A 22,128-nucleotide genomic window follows, 5' to 3' on the forward strand; every position below is an offset into this window, starting at 1 on the left:
TCCTGGGTGATGTCAAGGGCATTGGCGCCGCTTCGGCTCCAGAAGACAAAAATGGAATGAAGGGTGTTGGCTTGTAAGAAGCCGGAACACCCAAATTAAAGGCCAAAGGGCCCGACGGACCTGCATGTCCTCCACCAGGCGCCATGGTGGAAAAAATTTTGAACATGGCATTAAAAAATGCCGCAGGATCCGTACCCGGCGCCGGGAAAGCCGGATATTGTTGCTGTGCCGGCGCCGGCATTGAAGCTGATGATGGGCCAGGCAACTCCTGCTCAGGAGAACCCGCCAGCCTCTGAAGAGGCTCTACCTCAAATACCGTCCCAGGTGAAGTCGGAGTTCCAGGAGGCGGAGGAGTGACGGTCGGGCTAATCTCCCACGTCGGATGGCGCCGAGCTAACGGAGATGCCGATCTGGACCTGGACCGCCCTCTACTTGTTCGGCGCGGGAAGTCGTGACAGCGCCAGGAGTCTCCTTGGCGATGATGAGTCCTCGAAGAGGACTCTCTCCGATGACGCCTTTCCATCTTCTTCTTGGAACGGGCCAGGAATAATTTTGCCTCCCTTTCCTTAAGCGCCTTAGGGTTCATGGGCTGGCAGGACCCGCATGACTCGACCTCATGGTCGGAACTAAGGCACCAGAGACAATTCTCATGGGGGTCAGTAACCGACATTCGACCCCCGCACTGGTTACAAGGCTTAAAACCAGATTTTCTTGGCTGCGACACTGTAACCACAGATACGCAACTGTAGCTCCCTGTTAGCCTCGAAGAAAAAACGTTACTCGGAGGCACGGAAAAAAGGCAACTGACGTCTGCACGTCGACGAGGGCTTCTTATTGCCTGGATGACGTCATACGGCGTCGCGTGGAGTCGGGCGATTGTGACGTCATCGTCGACATGCAGAGCTAGAAGAAATTTCCGTTGAGGCTGGCGCGAGGGGGAGAATTCTTTAGGTGAGGAATCCACAGGTAGGTGTATCCATCAGAAACATTATTGTACAAGGTTCTTGTATTCCTAGACAGTATGTGACATTTCATGAAAAGCTCATATGAAACATTGTATTAACCATTCTTGATTTTTTCCAGGTACCCAGAGTTCTTGAGGTCTAGTTATATTCACTTTTTAGGTTATCCATGATTACAGTATGAGAACGCTTAGAACCATAGTCTAGTGAAAGTCAATGTGATAATATCTTGATATTGTGTTGTTTAACCTTTTGCTTCCTACAGGTCTCCTTCCCAGCTGTTCCCTACCTAATCCCCTTTTCCCCCATGTGGACTCTCTCAGGATCTGTGATATTTCTATCAGAGTTTTGGAGCTGTCTAGTGGTGGACATGTTGGAAACGTGCGCAGGCCCCGAGGATCTGGTCTCCCTGACAGCACTTTTGGAGCTGGAACTGAACCTTTGTCGGAAAGAGTGCAGTACTGCTTAAAAGACTCATCTGGAATGGTTGTTGCCCTGCTGCCTCTTACCTGCTATGCTGCTTAAAGGAGTCAAATGGACTGCTGTTCTGCTTGTTGCCCTGCTGCTCCCTGACACTGGTTCCACAAAGAGCACATTATCAGAGGATTGCTGTGGCACCCGGAGAAACCGCCATCGTGTGAGCTGCCTGATGTGCTGGTCAAATGCCTGCTTGCTTCACCTGTGCCCCCAGTTTGAGAAAAGGCCTCATTTTGGCATGGTTAGCCCCCACTTTTTGCCTGATGTTTGATGTAGCCTAGAAGTTGTACTGCCAAGGGCCCCTGCTAATCAGGTTCCCTGGGCCATAGCTCTTTCCCATAAATTGTTGTGATGCATTGGCACAATTGGATACACCCTTAACTACCACTAAACGTCCCTAGTAAGTGGGTACCTATGTACCTAGGTTCATGGGGTACTAGGGGTAGGCCTCTGAGGGCAGCAGCACTGATTGTGCCACCCTCCAGAGCCATGCATCCACATGCACCCAGTACTGCCATTGCGGGTTGAGTGTCCTGGTACAAACCTAAAACACCAACTCGACATGGCACACTGCTTGTGTGCCCTGTCCACCATACACTGCATTTACTATGGGTAAGATACCCCTTTGGCAGGCCCTACAGCCCTATGGCAGGGTGCTCCATATTACATATGAGGACATAGCTGCATGAGCAATTTCCCCCCACTGTGTCCTTGCCAAATCTGGGACACAGTGAGTGAACAGAGCAGCCAATTTAATACATGTCCTGGACAATGGTCAACATGAGTTTCCCAGCTACATGATGGCCACTCTGAACCCTGGGTTGCTTGGTATCAAACAACTCAGAATGATATATCCAAACTGGAACCAGTATTGGATTTATCCCTAAATGTACACAGAGGTCACCTCAGAGGTGCCCCCTGCAAAAGCTAACTACACTGGCATGGTTGCTGACTGGTTCTATCCAGCCTGCCACCTCCAGACACCCAATATACAAACCTTGGGGGAGAGTCCTGCCTCTCTGGTTTGTAAAACAATGCCCTTCCTGGGTGAAGGAGCTAACACCCCCTCCCTCAGGAATGGGCACTGCCCTGGCGGTGAGCTTCAAAGGGCTTACCGCCTTTGAAACTCGACCCCCAGGACAGCTGCTACCAGCAGATGGTCAGCACCTTTGCAAACCCCCACTTTTGGCGGGAGCAAAGGCGGGCAACTACATAGAGGATAGGAGGAATGGCCTCACCTAGCATGCACCACCCCTAAGGTGTTGCCTAAGAAGTGGACACTCCATTTCATTTTCTCCATCTTAGATGGGATGAAAATAGCCTTTCAGGTTTTAAGAAGTGACCCTTCCCACAAGAAGTGGTAACCATATTGGGTGTATCCAATCCAAGGTGGGTGACCCATTGGGCACTACCAGGTACACCCTAAAACACCCACTAAATTCAGTACTTAGTGGGCACCCCTATTCCAAGAAGTCAGATTCAAAGGACACAAAGAAGACCAGCACAAAGACGATCCAAGGCAAGAGAACTGTGGACCTGCTGCACAAAGAAAAGGCACCCAACCCTGCCTGCTGTACCCAGGATTTGACAATCACTGCAGAGGAGCTGCTAGACAACTGGACTGACCTCATGAAACCCAGAGGACCTCCAGGCTCCACCAATCGCCCAAGAACTCCTCCAGAGTCGAGGTACCACTATGCAACAACCAAAGAACCTGCAACCCAAAGAGGGTCACTTCACTGACCGGCCGCTAACTCCCGAACCGGAAGTCGCAGCCGGACACGACAAAACAACTATGATCCCAAGGACAAATGCTGCAAGTGTACCAAGTTTAGTGGCACTGCGCCCTCCAGTGGCTGTACCATACCAATACCTTGGGTACTGGTCAGCTGACGTCTGACACCAGGAAAACCAGCTCGCCCAGGGCTGAAAAAGGACCAGCAGGAAGCCCCAGTCGAGGGACTTACGGAACACCCCGGACCTCCCGCCAGAGGGCCCCCGTTGTCCTGCACGCAACACCTAAAGAGACTTACCTCTAGAACCAAAGGGCATCTTTGTGCACAGCTCCTGGATCACCAATTCGCTTTGCACCCGGCCGCCCTGTGCCCTGCAACAAAGAACCTTCTGTGCCCTAAGGGTCCCTCACCTCTTGCGACCTCGACACTCCAAGGGGACCCCAAGGAACCACCTCCAAACTTACCTGTACAGTGCTTTTCCAGGTGGTCCCCCGCAGTGGCTGTGCACCAGCTCTAGAGTTTTTTCCCAGCTGCCACTTCCAGAACTGGAAGCCCCCCGAACTTCTCCAGCTGGCACAGTGTGCCCACTGCCGACCTTGACCAACCTGCAAAAGGAGAACTTGGTAACTCAACTGTACGATTTTATATGTATTTTTAAAGGTGACTTTCCATTGATTCCATGGTGCGTAATTACGCACAGGAAGACTATTTTCTTTAAACTTCAAAAATTCATATCTCCAAAAGTACTTAACCAATTTTGATAATCTTGGTCTTAAAATTTATATATAAATCTGAAGTATTTTTAGAAATTGGTCTTGAGTTAGTCCTTCGAATGTGTGGGTTACATGATTGGTACTGTGAGTACAACAACTGCTTTGCACTTCTCCAAGATTGGCCTAAATGCTCAAACAAGCCTGGACCCCCTGCACATTGTGCCTAGCTTTTGCACACTACATAGAGGGCCAGTCTCCTACACTCAATGCTCCCCATAACTACCACAAGGTGGGTGCTTTAGTTTCAGACAAATGAAACTACAGCCAAAATGTTCAGCCCAACATTCTCTTTCTGGCCACAATATCTTCTGGGTCCCCACCCTAAGTTAGGGAGCCCCTAGAATCATCACTAGCCCTGGTTTTACTGGCCATTTTAAAGCTCTCCAATAGCTGGAATTCTTGTTCTACAGCTGGGGGTGGTTCATTCTCCAGGGGCCCTGTGTGTGATAACATTTTAGAAGGTCTGGGAGGCTTTAAAGTGTGAAATGCACTGTGCCCTCAAGGGGAAGATCGCACGGTTACATTATAATGCTTTTTAATATAGTTATACTGTAATGCTATTTCATGTGGTTATGCCCTCTAGAAGCTAGATATATGTTCACACTACAATGCCTTTTCAATATGGTACTTTCATGGTGGTACCCTCTGGTGTTGTTCTGACCATTATAGTCTAATGCCAAGAATAGAAAGAAATGCACAAACACAAGTCTATTTCTTCTACATGTTTTAAATGGTTTTCCATGACAACAGCATTTGTTTGAACACTACATTATTATTATAACTATTATGCTAATGATTCATGCCCTATATCTTGTGATTGCATAATGACTGTTAGCATTAATGTAATATGTTTGGGTGACCCTTCTAGGGGGTCACCAGGGATTATACAAAGTAATCTAAGGTATGTTCCATCTGCCAATGTATATTTTTATATTACTGTATAGTACTTAGTAGTGTGCATGCAAAAAATGTACTTCTTTTTTAAAGAAAATGCACTTACTGGACAATCATTTATTGAGTGTTATATTGCGTGCCAGTGATTGTTGACTACTAGCCCACACACCACCTCCCTTGAGTAGGCCTTAGGCTGCTCCGTCTCGCTACCGTGTAAGAGTCAGGCGCTACATTGTGGTGTTTGGTTCCCGCTGAGGACAACTGAGGAACTAGTACTTGTGCTGGCCACACAACTAAATAGCCCAATTTCCAACAGGTACACTGAATAAAAAAGCATTTCTTTGGATTTACCTAGAGGCAATTTTAATCACTTGGATCTCTCTCCACTTACAGCAGACTCTTATAAAGAACTCCCTCAAAAGAGGTAAAGCAGCTACTGGTGTTTTTATCTTACCAGGATGGAGTAAGGTTACCAATGATGAAGCATGCCATGATAAGTGGGTGAGGATCACTGGTAATCCTTCAAAGGGTTACCTTCAGTTATTACTGCACTATGTGTGTTATATTGTACTATAAGGGAGGCTGTACAGTATTCTTCTTCGGTTGTCTCAATCTCTAGATGCGATGTTACAAGATATACAGAAACTGACTTACAGCTGCCCCTATCTGAAACGATTCCACAATAAACCAATAACTATAGTAGCAGATACAGGCAACGTGTGCAGTGATAGTTTTTTGGGATGACAGTTCAAAGGCATTGCAGGACTGGAAGAGGTATTGATGGGTGTAGAGATCATTGTGGACAGAATTGTAGGGGTCAGGGAGAGGGGATGAGGCAGGATATGACAGGTATCAGGTGTGTGAGTTCCAATGGTGTGGAGAAGGAGTGGCTCTGGTAGGAAATGTGAGTGAGTGCCAGGGGTGGGAGAAGGTAGGATCAGTGGAAAAAAACACTATGTAAGAAACTGGGTTATTAGGTTGCAGGATGTGGGGTCTCTGCAAGTATAGGTCTACGATTTTCCCTTACTGTGAACCAAGCACCCCAATGTAGCACTTGACTCTTTTAGGGTAGCGAATCAGAGCAGTCCAAGGCCTACTCAGGGGAAGAGGTGTGGGCTAATAATCATGGTTCGCTGGCACGCAATACTAACACTCAATAAATGATTGTCCAGTCAGTGCTTTTTCTTTGAAAAAAGAAGAATAAGTTACTTACCTCCCGTAACGCTTTTTCTGGTGGATACAGTAACTACCTGTGGATTCCTCACCTAAAGAATTCTCCCCTCGTGCCAGCTTCAACGGAAATTTCTTCTAGCTCTGCACGTCGACGATGACGTCACAATCGCCTGACTTCACGCGACGCCGTATGACGTCATCCAGGCAATAAGGAGCCCTCGTCGACGGGCAGACGTCAGTTATCACCATTTTTTACGTGCCATAGAGGCGAACAGGTTAAACCTAAAGACTACATATTCATCTAGAATGAATGAAAATAGAACGTTTATTATAAAGACATTATAAATAACAGTAATGAATGCTCAATACAAGAGAGAAATATATATGCATATATAAACCAAGTCCAAAATGTCTTCTTGAACTATCTTAATTTGCAAAGGAAATGTATAAACAGTTATCACCACTATATACATGAATCAGCTATATACATAAATACAAGACCAAGGATGCGCACCCAAGGAGTTCTCGGTTTGACCAGTCAGGCAACGGGGAGGTGGGTGGGACCGTGAGGAATCCACAGGTAGTTACTGTATCCACCAGAAAAAGCATTACCGAAGGTAAGTAAGGATAAGTTACTTACCTGTAAATCCTAGTTCTCTTCCAAGGGTATCCTCATCAAAGTCATAAACATTGAATATTCCCGCCCTTGTGCGGGGACCCCGGAGCATATATAAAAATACACACATATTATACATGTGTAAAACAGCAATGCAGGCTATAATTATAAACAGGACAAAATGCTTTATTTCTATGAAGTTTTTTTTTTTTTTTTTTTTATTATTATAAAATTACAATAGAGAATAAATATCTACCCAAGCCCCCAAAACTGGGCTTAGGGAAGTAAGCAGCAGTAAACACTAGAGAAAAAGAGAAAAAACTACATTGAAAAACAATGGAGCATTCTTAGCCAATAGGCTGCATGCAGGTTAACACAGGAGAACCATAAAAACTTTGGCACCGTGCCTTTAAGACCCTGAGCACCTCCAGTATCCCACCATGCCTAAGGGGTGAAGGAAAGGTGACAGTTGGTTCACAGTTAGGTCAGTACTTTTTTACGGTGACAATCTGTGTAACTGATTCGAAAGACAATCTGTCCTGCACTTCTAGGAGACGTGAGTCCGGGGAGGAGGGTGGGTTGTTTATGACTTTGATGAGGATACCCCTGGAAGAGAACTAGGATTTACAGGTAAGTAACTTATCCTTCTCTTCCAGGGGATCCTCATCAATAGTCATAAACATTGAATAGATTAGCAAGCCCATCCCTAAACTCTGCGGACTGTCTAATAGAAGTGCAGGAATAGATACGTATTATGCAAATAAACTTCTCAGAGAGGCCTGCCCCACTTGGGCATCCGCTCTTGCATCTGAGTCCAAACAGTAATGTCTAGTAAACGTATGTACAGACTTCCATGTAGCAGCCTTACAAATCTCAGATATTGGAACATTGTTAAGGAGGGCAGCAGTAGCCGCTTTTCCCCTTGTGGAATGCGCTTTAGGCCTAGCTAGTAATTGTTTATTAGCCAGCTGGTAAGTATTAACAATACAAGAAACTATCCATCTTGATATAGTTCGTTTAGATGCTGCCTCTCCTGTCCTCAAATGACCATAATTTACAAATAAGCGGTTGGAATGTCTAATCGCTTTTGTTTTATCCAAATAAAATTTCAGCACTCTTTTCAAGTCTAAGGAGTGCAATGCTTTCTCTGCCGGAGTGTCCGGATTGGGAAAGAAAGTCGGTAAAGATATAGGGGGTGATTCTGACTATGGCGGACGGCGGAGGCCGTCCGCCATAGTACCGCCGCCAAATGACCGCACCGCGGTCAAAAGACCGCGGCGGCCATTCAGACATTTCCTCTGGGCCGGCGGGCGCTCTCCAAAAGAGCGCCCGCCGGCCCAGAGGAAATGCCCCTGCAACGAGGACGCCGGCTCAGAATTGAGCCGGCGTAGCTGCAGGGGTGCGACGGGTGCAGTTGCACCCGTCGCGTATTTCAGTGTCTGCAAGGCAGACACTGAAATACTTTGCGGGGCCCTCTTACGGGGGCCCCTGCCGTGCCCATGCCATTGGCATGGACACGGCAGGGGCCACCAGGGGCCCCGCGGCACCCCCTACCGCCATCCTGTTCATGGCGGGTTTCCCGGCATGAACAGGATGGCGGTAGGGGCTGTCAGAATCCTCATGGCGGCGGAGCGCGCTCCGCCGCCATGAAGGATTCCCCCGAGCAGCGGTAAGTCGGCGGGAGCCCGCCGACTTGCCGCTTCTGACCGCGGCTGAACCGCCGCGGTCAGAATGCTCGTGGGAGCACCGCCAGCCTGTTGGCGGTGCTCCCGTGGTCGGTGGCCCTGGCGGCCACCGGCCGCCAGGGTCAGAATGACCCCCATAGTCTGATTGATATGGAATTCTGACACCACTTTCGGAAGGAAAGATGGGTGAGTTCGCAGAACCACTCTATTGTCGTGAAAAACTGTGTATGGTTCTTTGGAAGACAAAGCCTGAATTTCGCTGACCCTCCTCGCCGAAGTAATGGCCACCAAAAAAGCCGTCTTCCACGTAAGGTGCTGTAAAGAGGCCTTGTGTATAGGTTCAAAAGGAGGGCCCATAAGTTTTGACAATACTATGTTCAGTTCCCATGGAGGAGATGGTCTCCGAATGGGCGGAAAGACTTTTTTCAAACCTTCTAAGAAATCCTTAACTACAGGTTTCGTAAAGAAGGATTCCTGAGAGGGTGACTTACTATAGGCTGTAATGGCAGACAAATGTACCTTAATAGATGATACCTGCAGACCGGACTTTGCCAAATGAAGTAAATAGGACAGTATGACATCCTCCTGAGCCTGTATGGGATTGTGCCCTTGTTGACAGCACCATATGTAGAATCTCTTCCACTTAAAAGCGTAAGAACGCCGTGTGGAAGGTCGTTTGGACTCTTTCAAGATGTTCATACACTCCTGTGAGAGCCCTAGGTGCCCATACTGCAGGAATTCAGGAGCCATGCTGTTAAGCTCAGAGAGGGTAGGTTGGGATGTAGAATCCTGCCCTCCATTCTGCTCAGAAGATCCGGTCTGCACGGCAGCATCCTGTGAGGGTTTTCCGATAGGTTGAGGAGATCTGTGTACCAGAATTGACGGGGCCATTGTGGCGCTATGAGAATCATTCTGGTTCTGGATCTGTAAAGTTTGTTGATCACTGCCGGTATGAGGGGAATCGGTGGAAAGGCGTAGAGAAATATCCCTGACCAGTCGATCAACAGGGCATTCCCTCGAGATCCCGGACGGTAGAACCTGGATGCGAAGTCTGGGCATTTCTTGTTTACTTCGTCTGCGAAGAGATCCAATTGAGGTCGACCCCATTGAGCGAAGATGTATTCGACGACTTCGCCGTGTAGGACCCAATCGTGTGCGTCCTCTAGGTGTCTGCTCAGGAAATCTGCTTCCACGTTTTGTTGCCCTGGCAGGTGAACCGCTGTAAATGACATTCCTCTGGCCAGGAGCCAATGCCATATCGTTTGGGACTATCGAGATAGGGGTAGTGATCTCGTTCCCCCCTGTTTGTTCAAATAATACATCGTGGTTGTATTGTCCGTTTGTATTAGGAGAATTTTCCCCTGAATTAATGGTGTGAAAGACTTGAGAGCCAGATGGACCGCTCTGAGTTCCTGCAGATTGATGTGGTACTGCTTTTCCTTGTTTGACCACAGGCCCTGAGCTTGAAGGGGACCCAGACGAGCCCCCCATCCCTGAAGAGACGCATCTGTTACCAGAGTGTCGGATGGAACTACCTGGTGAAACGGAGCACCTGCTGACAGGTGAGGTGTGTGCATCCACCATTTCAATGACTGAAGTGCCGCTGCCGGTAGTCGCACTCTGTCCTCCCAGAGACCTGTCCTTTGGCTCCAGTTGCTCTCCAATGCCTGTTGGAGGGGCCTCATGTGCAGTCTGGCATTTGGGACAATGAAAATGCATGATGCCATGGAGCCCAGCAGTGATGTCACCTGACGTGCCGTAGGCGCGTTGGCTTTCAACAGGTCCTGACACTTCCTGTCTATTGAGGATAGTCGTTCCTCCGAAGGATACACTCTTTGGAGTTCTGTGTTTATTATAGCTCCCAGGTAGTAAAGGTTCTGTGTTGGAATCAAGGTTGACTTTTGGCAATTGACTTGAAGACCTAGAGACTCGCAAACCCTGAGCACAATGTCCCGATGGCTTCTCTCCTGCTCCGGAGAAGACGCCTTCAGTAACCAGTCGTCTAGGTATGGGTAGATGAATATCTTTTGTTTTCGTAGATGTGCCGCTACCACCGCCATACATTTCGAGAAGACGCGTGAGGCAGATTTCAGGCCAAATGGTAGAACTCTGAACTGATAGTGCTGTGACGCTACTTGGAAGCGCAAGAATTTCCGATGGTTGGGAGCTATTGGGATGTGAAAATATGCATCCTGCAGGTCGATGGAGCACATCCAGTCTCCCTGATGTAGCTGAGGGAAAATCTGGTGAAGCGCTAGCATCCTGAACTTCTGTTTTCTTATGTATTTGTTCAGCAGCCATAAGTCCAGAACTGGTCTGAAAACGCCCTCTCAGCCCTTTTTCGCCACCAGAAAATAACGGGAGTAAACCCCCTTTCCTCTGTGCGCAGGTGGAACCCTTTCTATGGCATTCTTTTGTAAGAGGGCGAGAGCCTCTTTGCGCAGCAGGCTGAGATGAGATGGATTGCATTTGGCTGGTGGCAAGTGTGGTGGAGGCTGTTTGAAAAGAAGCGAGTAGCCATTTTCGACAATATTGAGCACCCATTTGTCTCTTGTGATAGAGTGCCACTCGTGAAGATAGCCTGCAATACTTCCCCCCACCGGAGTGGTGTACAGTGTCGAGGGAAGCGAGATCTCATTGTTTGGCCGGAGCTTTCGGTGTGGACTGCTGAGGTCTACTTGACCCTCGCTCCCTTGTGTTCCTTCGCTGAAAGAGAGGGCGTCCCTACCGTTGTTGTGGCCTCTGGGACCAGTGAGGGGTTTGAACCCTCTGCTGGAAAGGGCGCCTGTCACAAGGCCTATACCTTATCCTGAAATCTTTCTTTCTTTCCAGGCCTACTGCCCTCATGGTGTCCACCTCTGTCTTCATGCGGGCCATTTCCTCGTCTGCATGGGTACCGAACAGCGAGTTCCCGGCGAATGGGAGATTCAGGATGCGCTGTTGTGCTTCTTGCTTTAACCCAGTCAGTCTCAGCCAGGAAGACCTTCTTGCACAGATTCCATGTGCGTACCCATGTGCAGCTAAATCCGCCCCATCTGCCGCCGCACTGATAACCTAGTTGGATACCAGGCATCCCTCCTGCAAGATCTCTTGAAAATCTTGTCTGTCTTCGCTGGGCAATTTCTCTGTGAATCTATTGAGGGAGTCCCACAGAGAACGGTCATACCTGCCCAGGAATGCAGAAGCACTGGAGACTTTCATTGCCGAAGCCGCCGTACCGCACATCTTTCTCCCCAGAGAGTCTAGATGCCTGCTCTCTTTATCCGGGGGGACCGTGGAGGATGATGCCACCGAGTGGGTTTTTCGGGCTGCGGACAATATTACAGAGTCCGGTGGTGGATCCTTTCTTAGGAACAAAGGGTCCTGTTCGGGAGCCTTATATTTTTTCAGAATCCTAGCCGGGGCAGATTTGAGCGTAGCTGGGGCCAGGAAAGTGTCCATGGTTGGCTGCAACAAACCAGGCACTAGAGGCAGTAGCTTTTTTGACGCTGATCTATGCTGCAGAGTCTCAAAGATGACAGACGAGGAGGTAGATGGCTCTGGAACCTCTATGTTTAATTTCTGCGCTCCCCTTAACAGCACCTCATTAAACGTGGTAATGTCATCCACCGGTGAGACCCTAGCAGGTGGAGAATCTGTTAAGGTGGGGGAGTAACGCCCGACAGATGATCCTGACGACGACCAAGAGGGTGATCTTCTTCGTGAACGAGACCTGGATCGCCGTTGAGAACGAGACCTGCTGCGAGACGCTATAGCAGAGCGCCCAGGCCTTGAGGTTGGTTGACGAGGAACAGAACGAGCCCATCCTGCCCTTGCTGTCGGTGATGGCGTTCTTGGAAGGGAGGCAGTAGGCGAGTACATTCGCGAATACTGCGAATCCGGGGAGGCCGCTGGTCTGTTAAGGCTCTCTAGCCATCTTGGAGATAGGTTGATGGGCGAAACATGCCCAGATGATGCCGCTCTTGAACGAGATGAGTCGCTCGGTATGGAGACCACGGGAGATGGTGCGGCCTTGTCTGCTGGCGGAGGGCGATGTTCTACTCCCTGCGGGACAGGTAAAACCTGTGTCGACGTTGACGGCTGTGTCGACGTCGAAGGGCGCCCCATCGGTTGCTCTTGCCTCGATGTTGAGTGTCTCGACGTTGAGTGTCTCGACGTCGAACGGCGATCTTTGGACCTCGACCTACTCGCCGTCGTGTGCCTCCACGTGGAGCGGTGGGAGGTCAACGGCGGATGTCTGTCATGCCGTCGTGGCGATTTCGACGTCGCGTCTCTTGACGTCGGGGGGCGAACGGCCTTTGGCGGCGACCGGACACGCCGGCGCTGGCTCGACGTCGATCGGCGGGCTGCCGTCGGCGGAGATCTGCCCCTGCGATGGTGTTCCCTCAACGCCTTCTCCTTTGACGTCGGGTGGGTCGCCGTCGACGGCGATCTATGCCGGTGAGACGGTGGCAACGACGATGTCGACGGGGAACAAACAGGTACTTTCCTACCTGCTGACGTCGACCTAGCCATTCTCTCCTGAGAATGGCCTGCTGGTTGCCTGGGAAGTGAAGAGAATGATGTTTTCTGCCTCTCATGAAGCCCATGTAGCCTGATCTTCTCTCTGTCCTTCAGAGTCCTCTTTGACATATTCTTGCAGTGCTTGCAAGTGTCAGGGCAGTGACTCTGAGGCAGGCACACAATACAAAGAGAGTGTGGGTCTGACTGGGCCTTCTTCTTCCCACAAGAAGGGCATTTGACAAAAAGTGAAGGCATTTTTCTGTCAGGAAAAAACTGCCAAACACAGACAAAGATGTTATCTGTCGAATGAAACAGGAAAAAACGCTTTTTAAAGTATTTTTCTGAGAAAAAACTCAGAAAAACTGAGAGCTCAATGCTCCAGGATCCTCTCAGAAGAAGCCGGAAAAAAGAACTGACCTAACTGTGAACCAACTGTCACCTTTCCTTCACCCCTGAGGCATGGTGGGATACTGGAGGTGCTCAGGGTCTTAAAGGCACGATGCCAAAGTTTTTATGGTTCTCCTGTGTTAACCTGCATGCAGCCTACTGGCTAAGAATGCTCCATTGTTTTTCAATGTAGTTTTTTCTCTTTTTCTCTAGTGTTTACTGCTGCTTACTTCCCTAAGCCCAGTTTGGGGGCTTGGGTAGATATTTATTCTCTATTGTAATTTTAAATTATTTAAAAAAAAAAAATTAAAAAAAACTTCATAGAAATAAAGCATTTTAGCCTGTTAATAATTATAGCCTGCATTGCTGTTTTACACATGTATAATATGTGTGTATTTTTATATATGCTCCGGGGTCCCCGCACAAGGGCGGGAATATTCATTGTTTATGACTATCGATGAGGATCCCCTGGAAGAGAACTTATTCTTCTGATGGATACACCTACCTGTGGATTCCTCACCTAAAGAATAGAGTCCCAAAGCAGTATAACCTCCGGTGGTGGGTGCCCAAATGGTCAAACCAAGAAATCCTGCAGCACCGAGCGAGCAAAATGGCCATCCCCCCTAACCTCAGAATCCAAACAGTAATGTTTGGCAAAAGTATGGAGGGATGCCCAGGTCGCTGCCCTGCAGATGTCAGCCACAGGAACACCTCTAGCCAAAGCCGATGAAGCTGCTTTGGCCCTGGTGGAATGGGCGCGAAGCCCCACAGGTGGATCTCTCTTCGCCAAAGAATAGCAGATCTTAATACATAGAATGACCCACCTGGAAAGCGTTCTCATGTGGACCGCTCTACCCTTCCTCTTCCCCACGTATCCAACGAAGAGCTGTTCATCCTGTCTGAACTCTTTCGTCCTGGCGACGTAGACGCTCAGTGCTCTTCGTGGATCCAGCCGGTGGAGCCTCTCTTCCTCCTTGGATGGGTGAGGTGGAGGGTAAAAGGAAGAGAGAGTAATCGACTGCCCCAGGTGAAAGGGTGTAACAACCTTCGGTAGGAAAGCCGCCTTGGTCCTTAACACCACTTTGTCCTTAAAGAAAGAAAGGTATGGGGGTTCTACAGTGAGAGCTTGAAGCTCGCTAACCCTTCTGGCAGATGTTATGGCCACCAGGAAAACAGTTTTGAATACTAGCAACCGTAAAGAACAAGAGTGCATAGGTTCAAACATTAAGACTAAGTTAAGGTCCCACTGAGGCATAACAAATGGTGTAGGTGGAAACTTATTAGTGAGCCCCTTTAGGAACTTTAAAACAATAGGAGATTTAAAGAAGGATGGTTGATCAGGAAGGCACAGAAAAGCAGATAGAGCAGACAAATAACCTTTGACTGTGGCAATAGCACAACCTTTCTGTGCCAGATAGAGTGCAAATGACAAAATGTCAGATAAACCAGCTTTTAATGGATCTAAATTGTTCTCTCCACACCAGCATACAAATTTAGCCCAACGATTAGCATAGATTGACTTGGTGGAGTGTCGTCTGGCCGATAAAATAACTTCCACCACATCTGGTGGGAGAGAAAAGGAACTCAGATTGCCCCATTCAATCTCCAGGCATGAAGATGCAGGCTCTGGAGGTGGGGGTGTAGAATCTGCCCCTGTGACTGCGAGAGGAGGTCAACCCTGCAAGGGAGACGGAGCGGCGGGCACTGAGAGAGCTGGAGAAGGTCCGAATACCACACCCTTCTCGGCCAATCTGGAGCTATTACGATGACTTGAGCTCGGTCTTGGCAGATCTTCCTGAGAACTCGAGGAATCAAGGGTATGGGGGGAAACGCGTAAAGCAACTGACCCTTCCAGGACATCTGAAACGCGCCCCCCAAAGCTCCTTGCACCGGATACTGGAGGCTGCAAAACAGCGGGCACTGCGCATTCTCTTGAGTTGCAAACAGATCTATTTGTGGATATCCCCACTTCTGGAAGATATACAGAACCAGATCTGGATGAAGACGCCACTCGTGGTCGACCGAGCTGCGTCGACTGAGAATGTCCGCACGCACATTCAGGACTCCGGCCAAATGATGTGCAACCAAGCAGATCTTGTGCTCCTGAAGCCAGTACCAGAGACGAAGAGCTTCTCTGCAGAGAAGATACGACCCCACGTCTCCCTGTTTGTTTATGTACCACATCGCAGTCGTGTTGTCCGTTAGAACTTGGATTGACTAACCGTGAATGGAAGGGAGGAGGGCCTTGAGAGCCAGACGTACTGCCCGCAACTCCAACAGATTGATGTGTAACATCTGTTCCCCTGGAGACCAAAGGCTCTTGCTCTCCAGGTCCCCCAGATGAGCTCCCCACCCTAGAGTGGAAGCATCCGTTACCACTGTGGCCACTGGTGGTGGTAGCGAGAACGGCCTTCCTTGAGACAGGTTGTTGACCGCTGCCCACCATTGAAGATCCACTGCAGTGTCTCTGGATATCCTTATCGAGTCCTCGAGATCCCCTTTGTGCTGAAACCACTGCCTGCGGACGCACCTCTGAAGAACCCTCATGTGCCAGCGTGCATTAGTGACCAACAGTATGCAAGAAGCGAACAGACCAAGCAGACAAAGGACCTTGAGGACTGGAACTACCGCTCCATTTTGAAACATTGGAATCAACGCCTGAATGTCCTTGACCCGCTGGGGTGAAGGAAAGGCCCGATTCAATGTCGTGTCCAATACTGCCCCTATGAACAGGAGGCGTTGAGAGGGCTCCAGGTGAGATTTGGGTACATTGACTGAAAAACCCAGGTCGTACAACAATTGAGTTGTCGACTGGAGATGGCACCGCACGAGTTCTGGAGTTGGCTTTGATCAACCAATCGTCCAGATAGGGAAACACAGCTATCCCCCTTCTTCTGGGCTCCGCCGCTACCACCGCCATCACCTTTGTAAAGACTCGAGGTGCTGAAGTAATACCAAATGGGAGGACCGCAAACTGATAATGCTGCGATCCCACCACAAACCGGAGATACTTCCTGTGCGATTTGAGGATCGGAATATGAAAATACGCGTCCTGCAAATCGACCGACACCATCCAGTCTCCTTCGTTCAACGCCAAAAGAACCTGTGAAAGGGTCAGCATTTTGAATTTTTCCCGCTTGAGGAACCAATTCAAAATCCTCAAGTCCAAAATCGGTCTCAACCGACCATCCTTTTTGGGAATCAGGAAGTATCTTGAATAACAACCCTGACCCCTCTCTTGCTCAGGAACCAACTCTATCGCACCTTTTGCCAATAGGGATAATACTTCCTGCTGTAATAGGAGAAGATGGTCTTCCGAACAGAAGGAGGGGCAGGGTGGGAAGGTAGGAGGGAATTCCCGAAAGGGAAGAGCGTACACCTTCTTCACAATGTCGATGACCCAGGAGGACAAGTGGACAGGGAGTGGAGGAGGACTACGGCTGCTTTCCTTGCTGCACCCCTCCAGAGGAAGAGGAAGAGGCAGAGTGCTGCAAGGTGGCTCCTCTCGTACGAACTCTGCCCCTGCCCCTGAAGGATCTGTATGGCAGGGTAGAAGCAGATTGCTGTGGTCCTTGCAATCTTCCACGAAAGGAAGAGCCACGTCCAAATCCTTTAAATCTCCGAAAACCTCTAAAGGAGGATGAGGCAGAAGACTGGAGTCCTAAAGATCTTGCAGTAGCTCTGCTCTCCTTAAAACGCTCCAGGGCAGAGTGAGCCTTTGTGCCGAAGAGCCTCTCTCCATCAAAGGGAAGATCAAGAAGTGTTGCCTGCACGTCCGACGAGAAGCCAGATGATCGTAGCCAAGACTGTCGTCTAGAAACTATGGTCGTGCCCATAGCTCTAGAGACCGAGTCTGAAGTGTCCAATCCCGACTGGATCACCTGAGTCGCTGCAGCCTGAGCATCCGCCAACAGCTGCAACATCTCCTGGGATAAATTAGGGTGGCCCTTCGCCTCTTCCATAAGGACATGGATGTAACGCCCCAGAATGCAAGTCGCATTGGATGATTTCAAGGCCATACTGCAAGATGAAAGTATGGTCCATCTTTTTTGATTTCCTGTCTGCAGGTGTTCCAGGAAACGAGCCAGGAGAGGATCTGGATGAGCATGAGGCTTGCACCACTAGACTCTCCGGAGTTGGCTGTCTGGAGAGAAACACCGGATCACCAGGCGCCGCCCTATAGCGACGAGACACCGCTCTGTTGACCGCAGCGGTGGACACAGGTTTCATCCAGATGTCCTTAATGGGGTCCAGCAGCGCCTCATTAAAGGGCAAAAGAGGCTCAGCAGAAGCCGGGTGCAAAACCTCTGTTAATAAATTTCTTTTGACTTCCGCAGTAGGGAGGGGAAGGTCTAAAAAGTCTGCAGCCTTCCGAATGACTGCGTGGAATGAAGCAGCTTCTTCAGTGATCTCTCCAGGGGAAGCCAGATCCCACTTCGGGGAAGTGTCCAAGCCACTGGCTGTAACCAGTCCCTGGAAGTCACCAGAGGGCTCCAGAACTTCACCTTCTTCCAGGTGTTGCCTTGCATATTCTTCATCCTCCAAAAGTCGCAGAGCCAGACGTCTTGATCTAAGCCTTGACTCCAGACCTGGCGTCGATAAGGCGTCAGCCGACGCCGAAGATCTTTGTCGAATCCAACGGCGCCGTAGCAGGTGTAGTCGGTCTGGGCGACGTCATGGGCATTGGCGCCGCTTCAGGTGCAGCAGATAAAAATGGGGTGAAGGGTGTCGATTTATAAGACGCCGGAACGCCCAAAGTGAAGGCCAGAGGGCGAGACGGACCTGCTTGACTTCCACCCGGCGTCATGGAAGTAAAAATATTAAACATTGCGTTTAAGAACGCTGCAGGATCCGTTCCCGGAGTCGGGAAAGCTGGGTACTGCTGCAGCACCGGCGCCGGCATAGATGCAGAGGAAGGTCCAGGTAACTCCTGGCCAGGAGAACCTTCTGGCCTCTGGGGAGGCTCGACCTCAAAGACCGACCCGGGTGACGTCGGGGTCGTAGGAGGCGGAGGGGTGATGGTCGGGCTAATCTCCCACGTCGGACGGCGCCGAGCCAACGGAGAAGCCGATCTTGATCTAGACCGTCCCTTGCTCGATCGGCGCCGAGATCCGTGACGGCGCCGAGAGTCACTATGATGGTGATGAGACCTCGAGGATCTCGAAGAAGACTCCCTCTGATGACGCCTCTCCTTCTTTCTCTTGGATCGAGCTAAGAACAATTTCACCTCCCTCTCTTTAAGTGCCTTGGGGTTCATGCGCTGACAAGAGCCACATGACTCGACCTCATGGTCGGAACTAAGGCACCAGAGACAATTCTCATGGGGGTCGGTAACCAACATCCGACCCCCGCACTGGTTACATGGTTTAAAGCCGTATTTTCTTGGCTGCGACATTGTAACCGTCGTTGGAAACAGTAGCTCCCTGTGAGCCTCGACGAATTAACCGTTACTCGGGCATGGAAAAAAGGGAACTGACGTCTGCACGTCGACGAGGGCTTCTTATTGCCTGGATGACGTCATACGGCGTCGCGTGAAGTCGGGCGATTGTGACATCATCGTCTACGTGCAGAGCTAGAAGAAATTTCCGTTGAAGCTGGCGCGAGGGGAGAATTCTTTAGGTGAGGAATCCACAGGTAGGTGTATCCATCAGAAAAGTACATTTATTCATTTATAACACACACTAATTACTATGCATTAATTTATGTATCTGCCTGATAGACATTTGACCCCAAAGGGTCTTTTTAAAAAGATGTGCCCGGTCCCACCCAGACACTCAGAGTCTGTTTTCCTCATGTGGGCACTGCGAGGAGCCCACGTCCGTGCTGCGTGGCTGCCTCCCCGGGCGCCTTCCCACATAGGCATGGGAGTCAGTAGCAGTTTCTCCTTTTCCCTCCGAGCAGGAGCAGCGTACTTTTGATGGCTCCCATTTGTGGCAAGAGCATTCTTCTGTTGCTCCTGGGGATTGGGTCTCTGTCTTTGCGGGCCTTATTGGGTCCTGGGGCCCCATGGAAGTCAAGGCAGACCCACAGGGCTTGTTTTTGTTGTGTCGGCCCCCGGTGAGATGAAGGCCCCCAGAGGCAACTGAAGATGCAGGTACGGGGGCCCACATGCAACCCCTTCCTCATTCCCTGAGAATTTATATCAATCTTGCACCAACACAGGGGCCTTTCCCCACCCTGGGGGCAATTTACCAAAGCACCATCAGAGCCCCACATGCTCTGTTTTCCACTCCAGGGGACAAAAGTCTAATCTTTAAAATGCCATAACTCATGCCTAATAATATTTCAATACTTTTGGGCTCATTTTACTCCAGGTGGTGAGTTCACGCCACCAGGAGCATTTTCAGTAGGCCTCATGGCCTAAAAAGGGCACACATTGCAGGAAGCTGGTTCCACTGGCTCACTGCACCAACTTTCCTCCTCATCATTGTTTTTTGCGCTCCACTCCCCCTTTTGGGGGGCACAAATGTCCAGAACATCCAACAACAGGCCCTTAAGGGGTGTAAGAGAACCAGACTCACTGGTCCTGGAGAGACCCAATGGTCTTGGAGTCAGCTGGAAGCAGAGTCCTTAGTCCACTAAGGCATCTGGGGGTTTGTCCTTTCAACTTTCCATCGTGTTGTAGCTGTTGCAGTCCAGGGCCAGAGTCTAACTCTCTTTCTCTCCTTTGTGTGAGAGTTTATAAATGGGGAGTAAAGTTCTAGAAGCCAGTCTCCCCTGACCAATGCTAAGGTGCTACATCACCTCTCCAACTCTGTCCTAACCCTTCTGCACAGCATGCTGGGACAATTCATGATGTCACCGTCAAGTGGTTGCTGTTCACATCTACTCTGGGGACCTCAGCTCCACCCTTAGCTGATATTACTGCCAGAGACTTTGCCGTCAAATCTATAAAGCGGATCCCCCTCCTGTGCTGGTTCTAGTTGTATGGGTTTCCTGCTTTTTCAGTGGGCTTTGGCTGTCTAAATGATGGTACAGTGTGACACCCTATTAACAGATGCAGCTTTTCTTCCCCTCCCTTCCTCCTACAGAGCTGAGTAAAGCACTGTTAATTAATTCTTTTGTGTGGGGAGGCCTTTGTTTCCTCTGCTGGGGAGCAGGATATTTAACTTGGCCCAGCAGGGCGACAAAAGGCCTGGACTGTGAGCTGAGCCAAAGAAATATGAAAATTATGGATGATCAATAAGGTGTACACGTAGGGGCTTGGGACTTGGCATACACGCTTCACCCCAGTTTGATACCTTACTTGACTTTGTAGGTCTAAGGGAAGTGAGATGGCACTCTAAGGCAGATTTCCCCTTGTGTCACTGCATCTAAAACAGTAACCCTACTAATATTATAAGGCCTATTCCAGGTAAACATCTAACACGTCAGAATCCCCTCTGCACCAGGCTACCTGTGCAAAGTTACCAGGCTGTGCACAACCATAGTCTCAAATGTGCTACCTGCACGTATGCACACATGTAACCAGCCATGTGCCCCTTGCCCTAGCTGAGTCACAGCTGCCTTATCTTAAAAGGTGGACACTAGTGGTAAACATGTGCAGTCAACTTACCATGTGATTACTGAAAGTGAGAAACAAGTAGTGAGACTCAGCCACGGTAAAAATTCCAAAATCAGGTGATTCAAAAAGCAGAGAATCTGGCCGTACTAGATACGTGGAACCCATTTCATGTTCAACACAGTGCATATTTCAGGGTGGAACAGGTAGTGTAGAGTGTGACAAGATAATGAAGTGGGTAGAGGGAGTACTGAGTGGATGGATGGAGAGCCAGGAATAGTAAAAGGTAGAACCAACTGGGTAGAGGGAGTGCTTGGAAAGCAAGGAATAATAAAAGGTAGAGCCAACCGGAGAAACAGTAAAAGAATGTAGAATAAAGTAGAAAGAGGTAGCAGAATGTGGGAACAGGCAATGTACATGGAAATAGGAAGTCCAGGATGGTAAGAGGGAGTCCTTGGAAGACAGATTTGACAGCATAGACATCCTCGCAACCTGACATATAAGCCAGTCAATTCTAGTGGGCTATCTGTTCAGGCACTGTTACATATAATCCAGTCTGATGGGCACAGTGTCTAACTTGTTGTCTATGACTCTTAGACTGCCCTTTATTTTCAGTAGTATTGCTCTAAAACCACCTTCAAAACTAGGTGATGTGTCATCATTTTGTAAGGCTATTGTCTCAGTTTGGTCAGGCTTGGCTGTTCTTAGACTTGTCCTGGTTTCAAACGATAGTTTAGTTTGTTTTTGCTCATGTCTCTCTCCGATTATAATTTGCTTAATGTGTAGCCCAATGCCTGTTTGAGAAGTATTATGGTAGGAGGCCCAGGAGGTATTGGTTTGCCACCTTCACTCTTATGTCTGACCCATCTGAACCGAGTGTCCGGTGTCAGTCATTTTGTTTCTGTTTGTAGCTCTGTGACCTGTGATGGAGGCTGAGGTACTGACGTGTTAAGTACACTTGAATGCAGTCTTTCTGTCCCCATTAGTGCAAGAATGAGCATATGCTTCTGCACCCAGTCTGTTTATGGTGTTAGTTGTGTGCACAGGTCTGTTAGTCTAATGCATGTCTCAGTCTCTCACCAGGCATAATTTAACTCGCAGTGCTTGATCCACCTCTTCACATTTTTTCATCCAGACATTAGCGGGCAGCAGCAGCATCTCTCCTCCCATTCAGTCACTCACCACCAGGGAGCAGCTCGTTCACAACATGCATAGTGTGTGCACACTCAGCGGTTACTACACTGGGAGGCCGCTGCAGTCTCCTCCCACCCAGGTCCCTACACAGCACCCTCTCTCCACCGGTGAAAGCTCTGCTCTTGTGTGGGCCCTGGGTCACACACCGGCCATCCACTAATACTGCGCCCAGGAACCTCAGATCTCAGGGGGACCCTCAGCCCAGGATGGACCGGTTTCCAGCAATT

General features: G+C 49.4%; 1 protein-coding gene across 1 annotated transcript in view; it reads right to left on the reverse strand.

The window, feature by feature from the left end:
• Positions 1–22,128, reverse strand: part of LOC138249319 (transient receptor potential cation channel subfamily M member 2-like) — a 1,037,937-nt gene that overhangs the window by 771,917 nt on the left and 243,892 nt on the right. Inside the window, exons 9-12 of the mRNA XM_069203278.1 lie at positions 6,262–6,316; positions 3,640–3,780; positions 1,472–1,537; positions 196–761 (exon numbers count right to left, since the gene is read on the reverse strand). Coding sequence (XP_069059379.1) covers positions 196–761; positions 1,472–1,537; positions 3,640–3,780; positions 6,262–6,316 — 828 coding nt within the window. The remainder of the gene's footprint in view (positions 1–195; positions 762–1,471; positions 1,538–3,639; positions 3,781–6,261; positions 6,317–22,128) is intronic.

The sequence above is a fragment of the Pleurodeles waltl genome, chromosome 8 (assembly GCF_031143425.1).
Source record: "Pleurodeles waltl isolate 20211129_DDA chromosome 8, aPleWal1.hap1.20221129, whole genome shotgun sequence".
NCBI lineage: Eukaryota > Metazoa > Chordata > Amphibia > Caudata > Salamandridae > Pleurodeles > Pleurodeles waltl.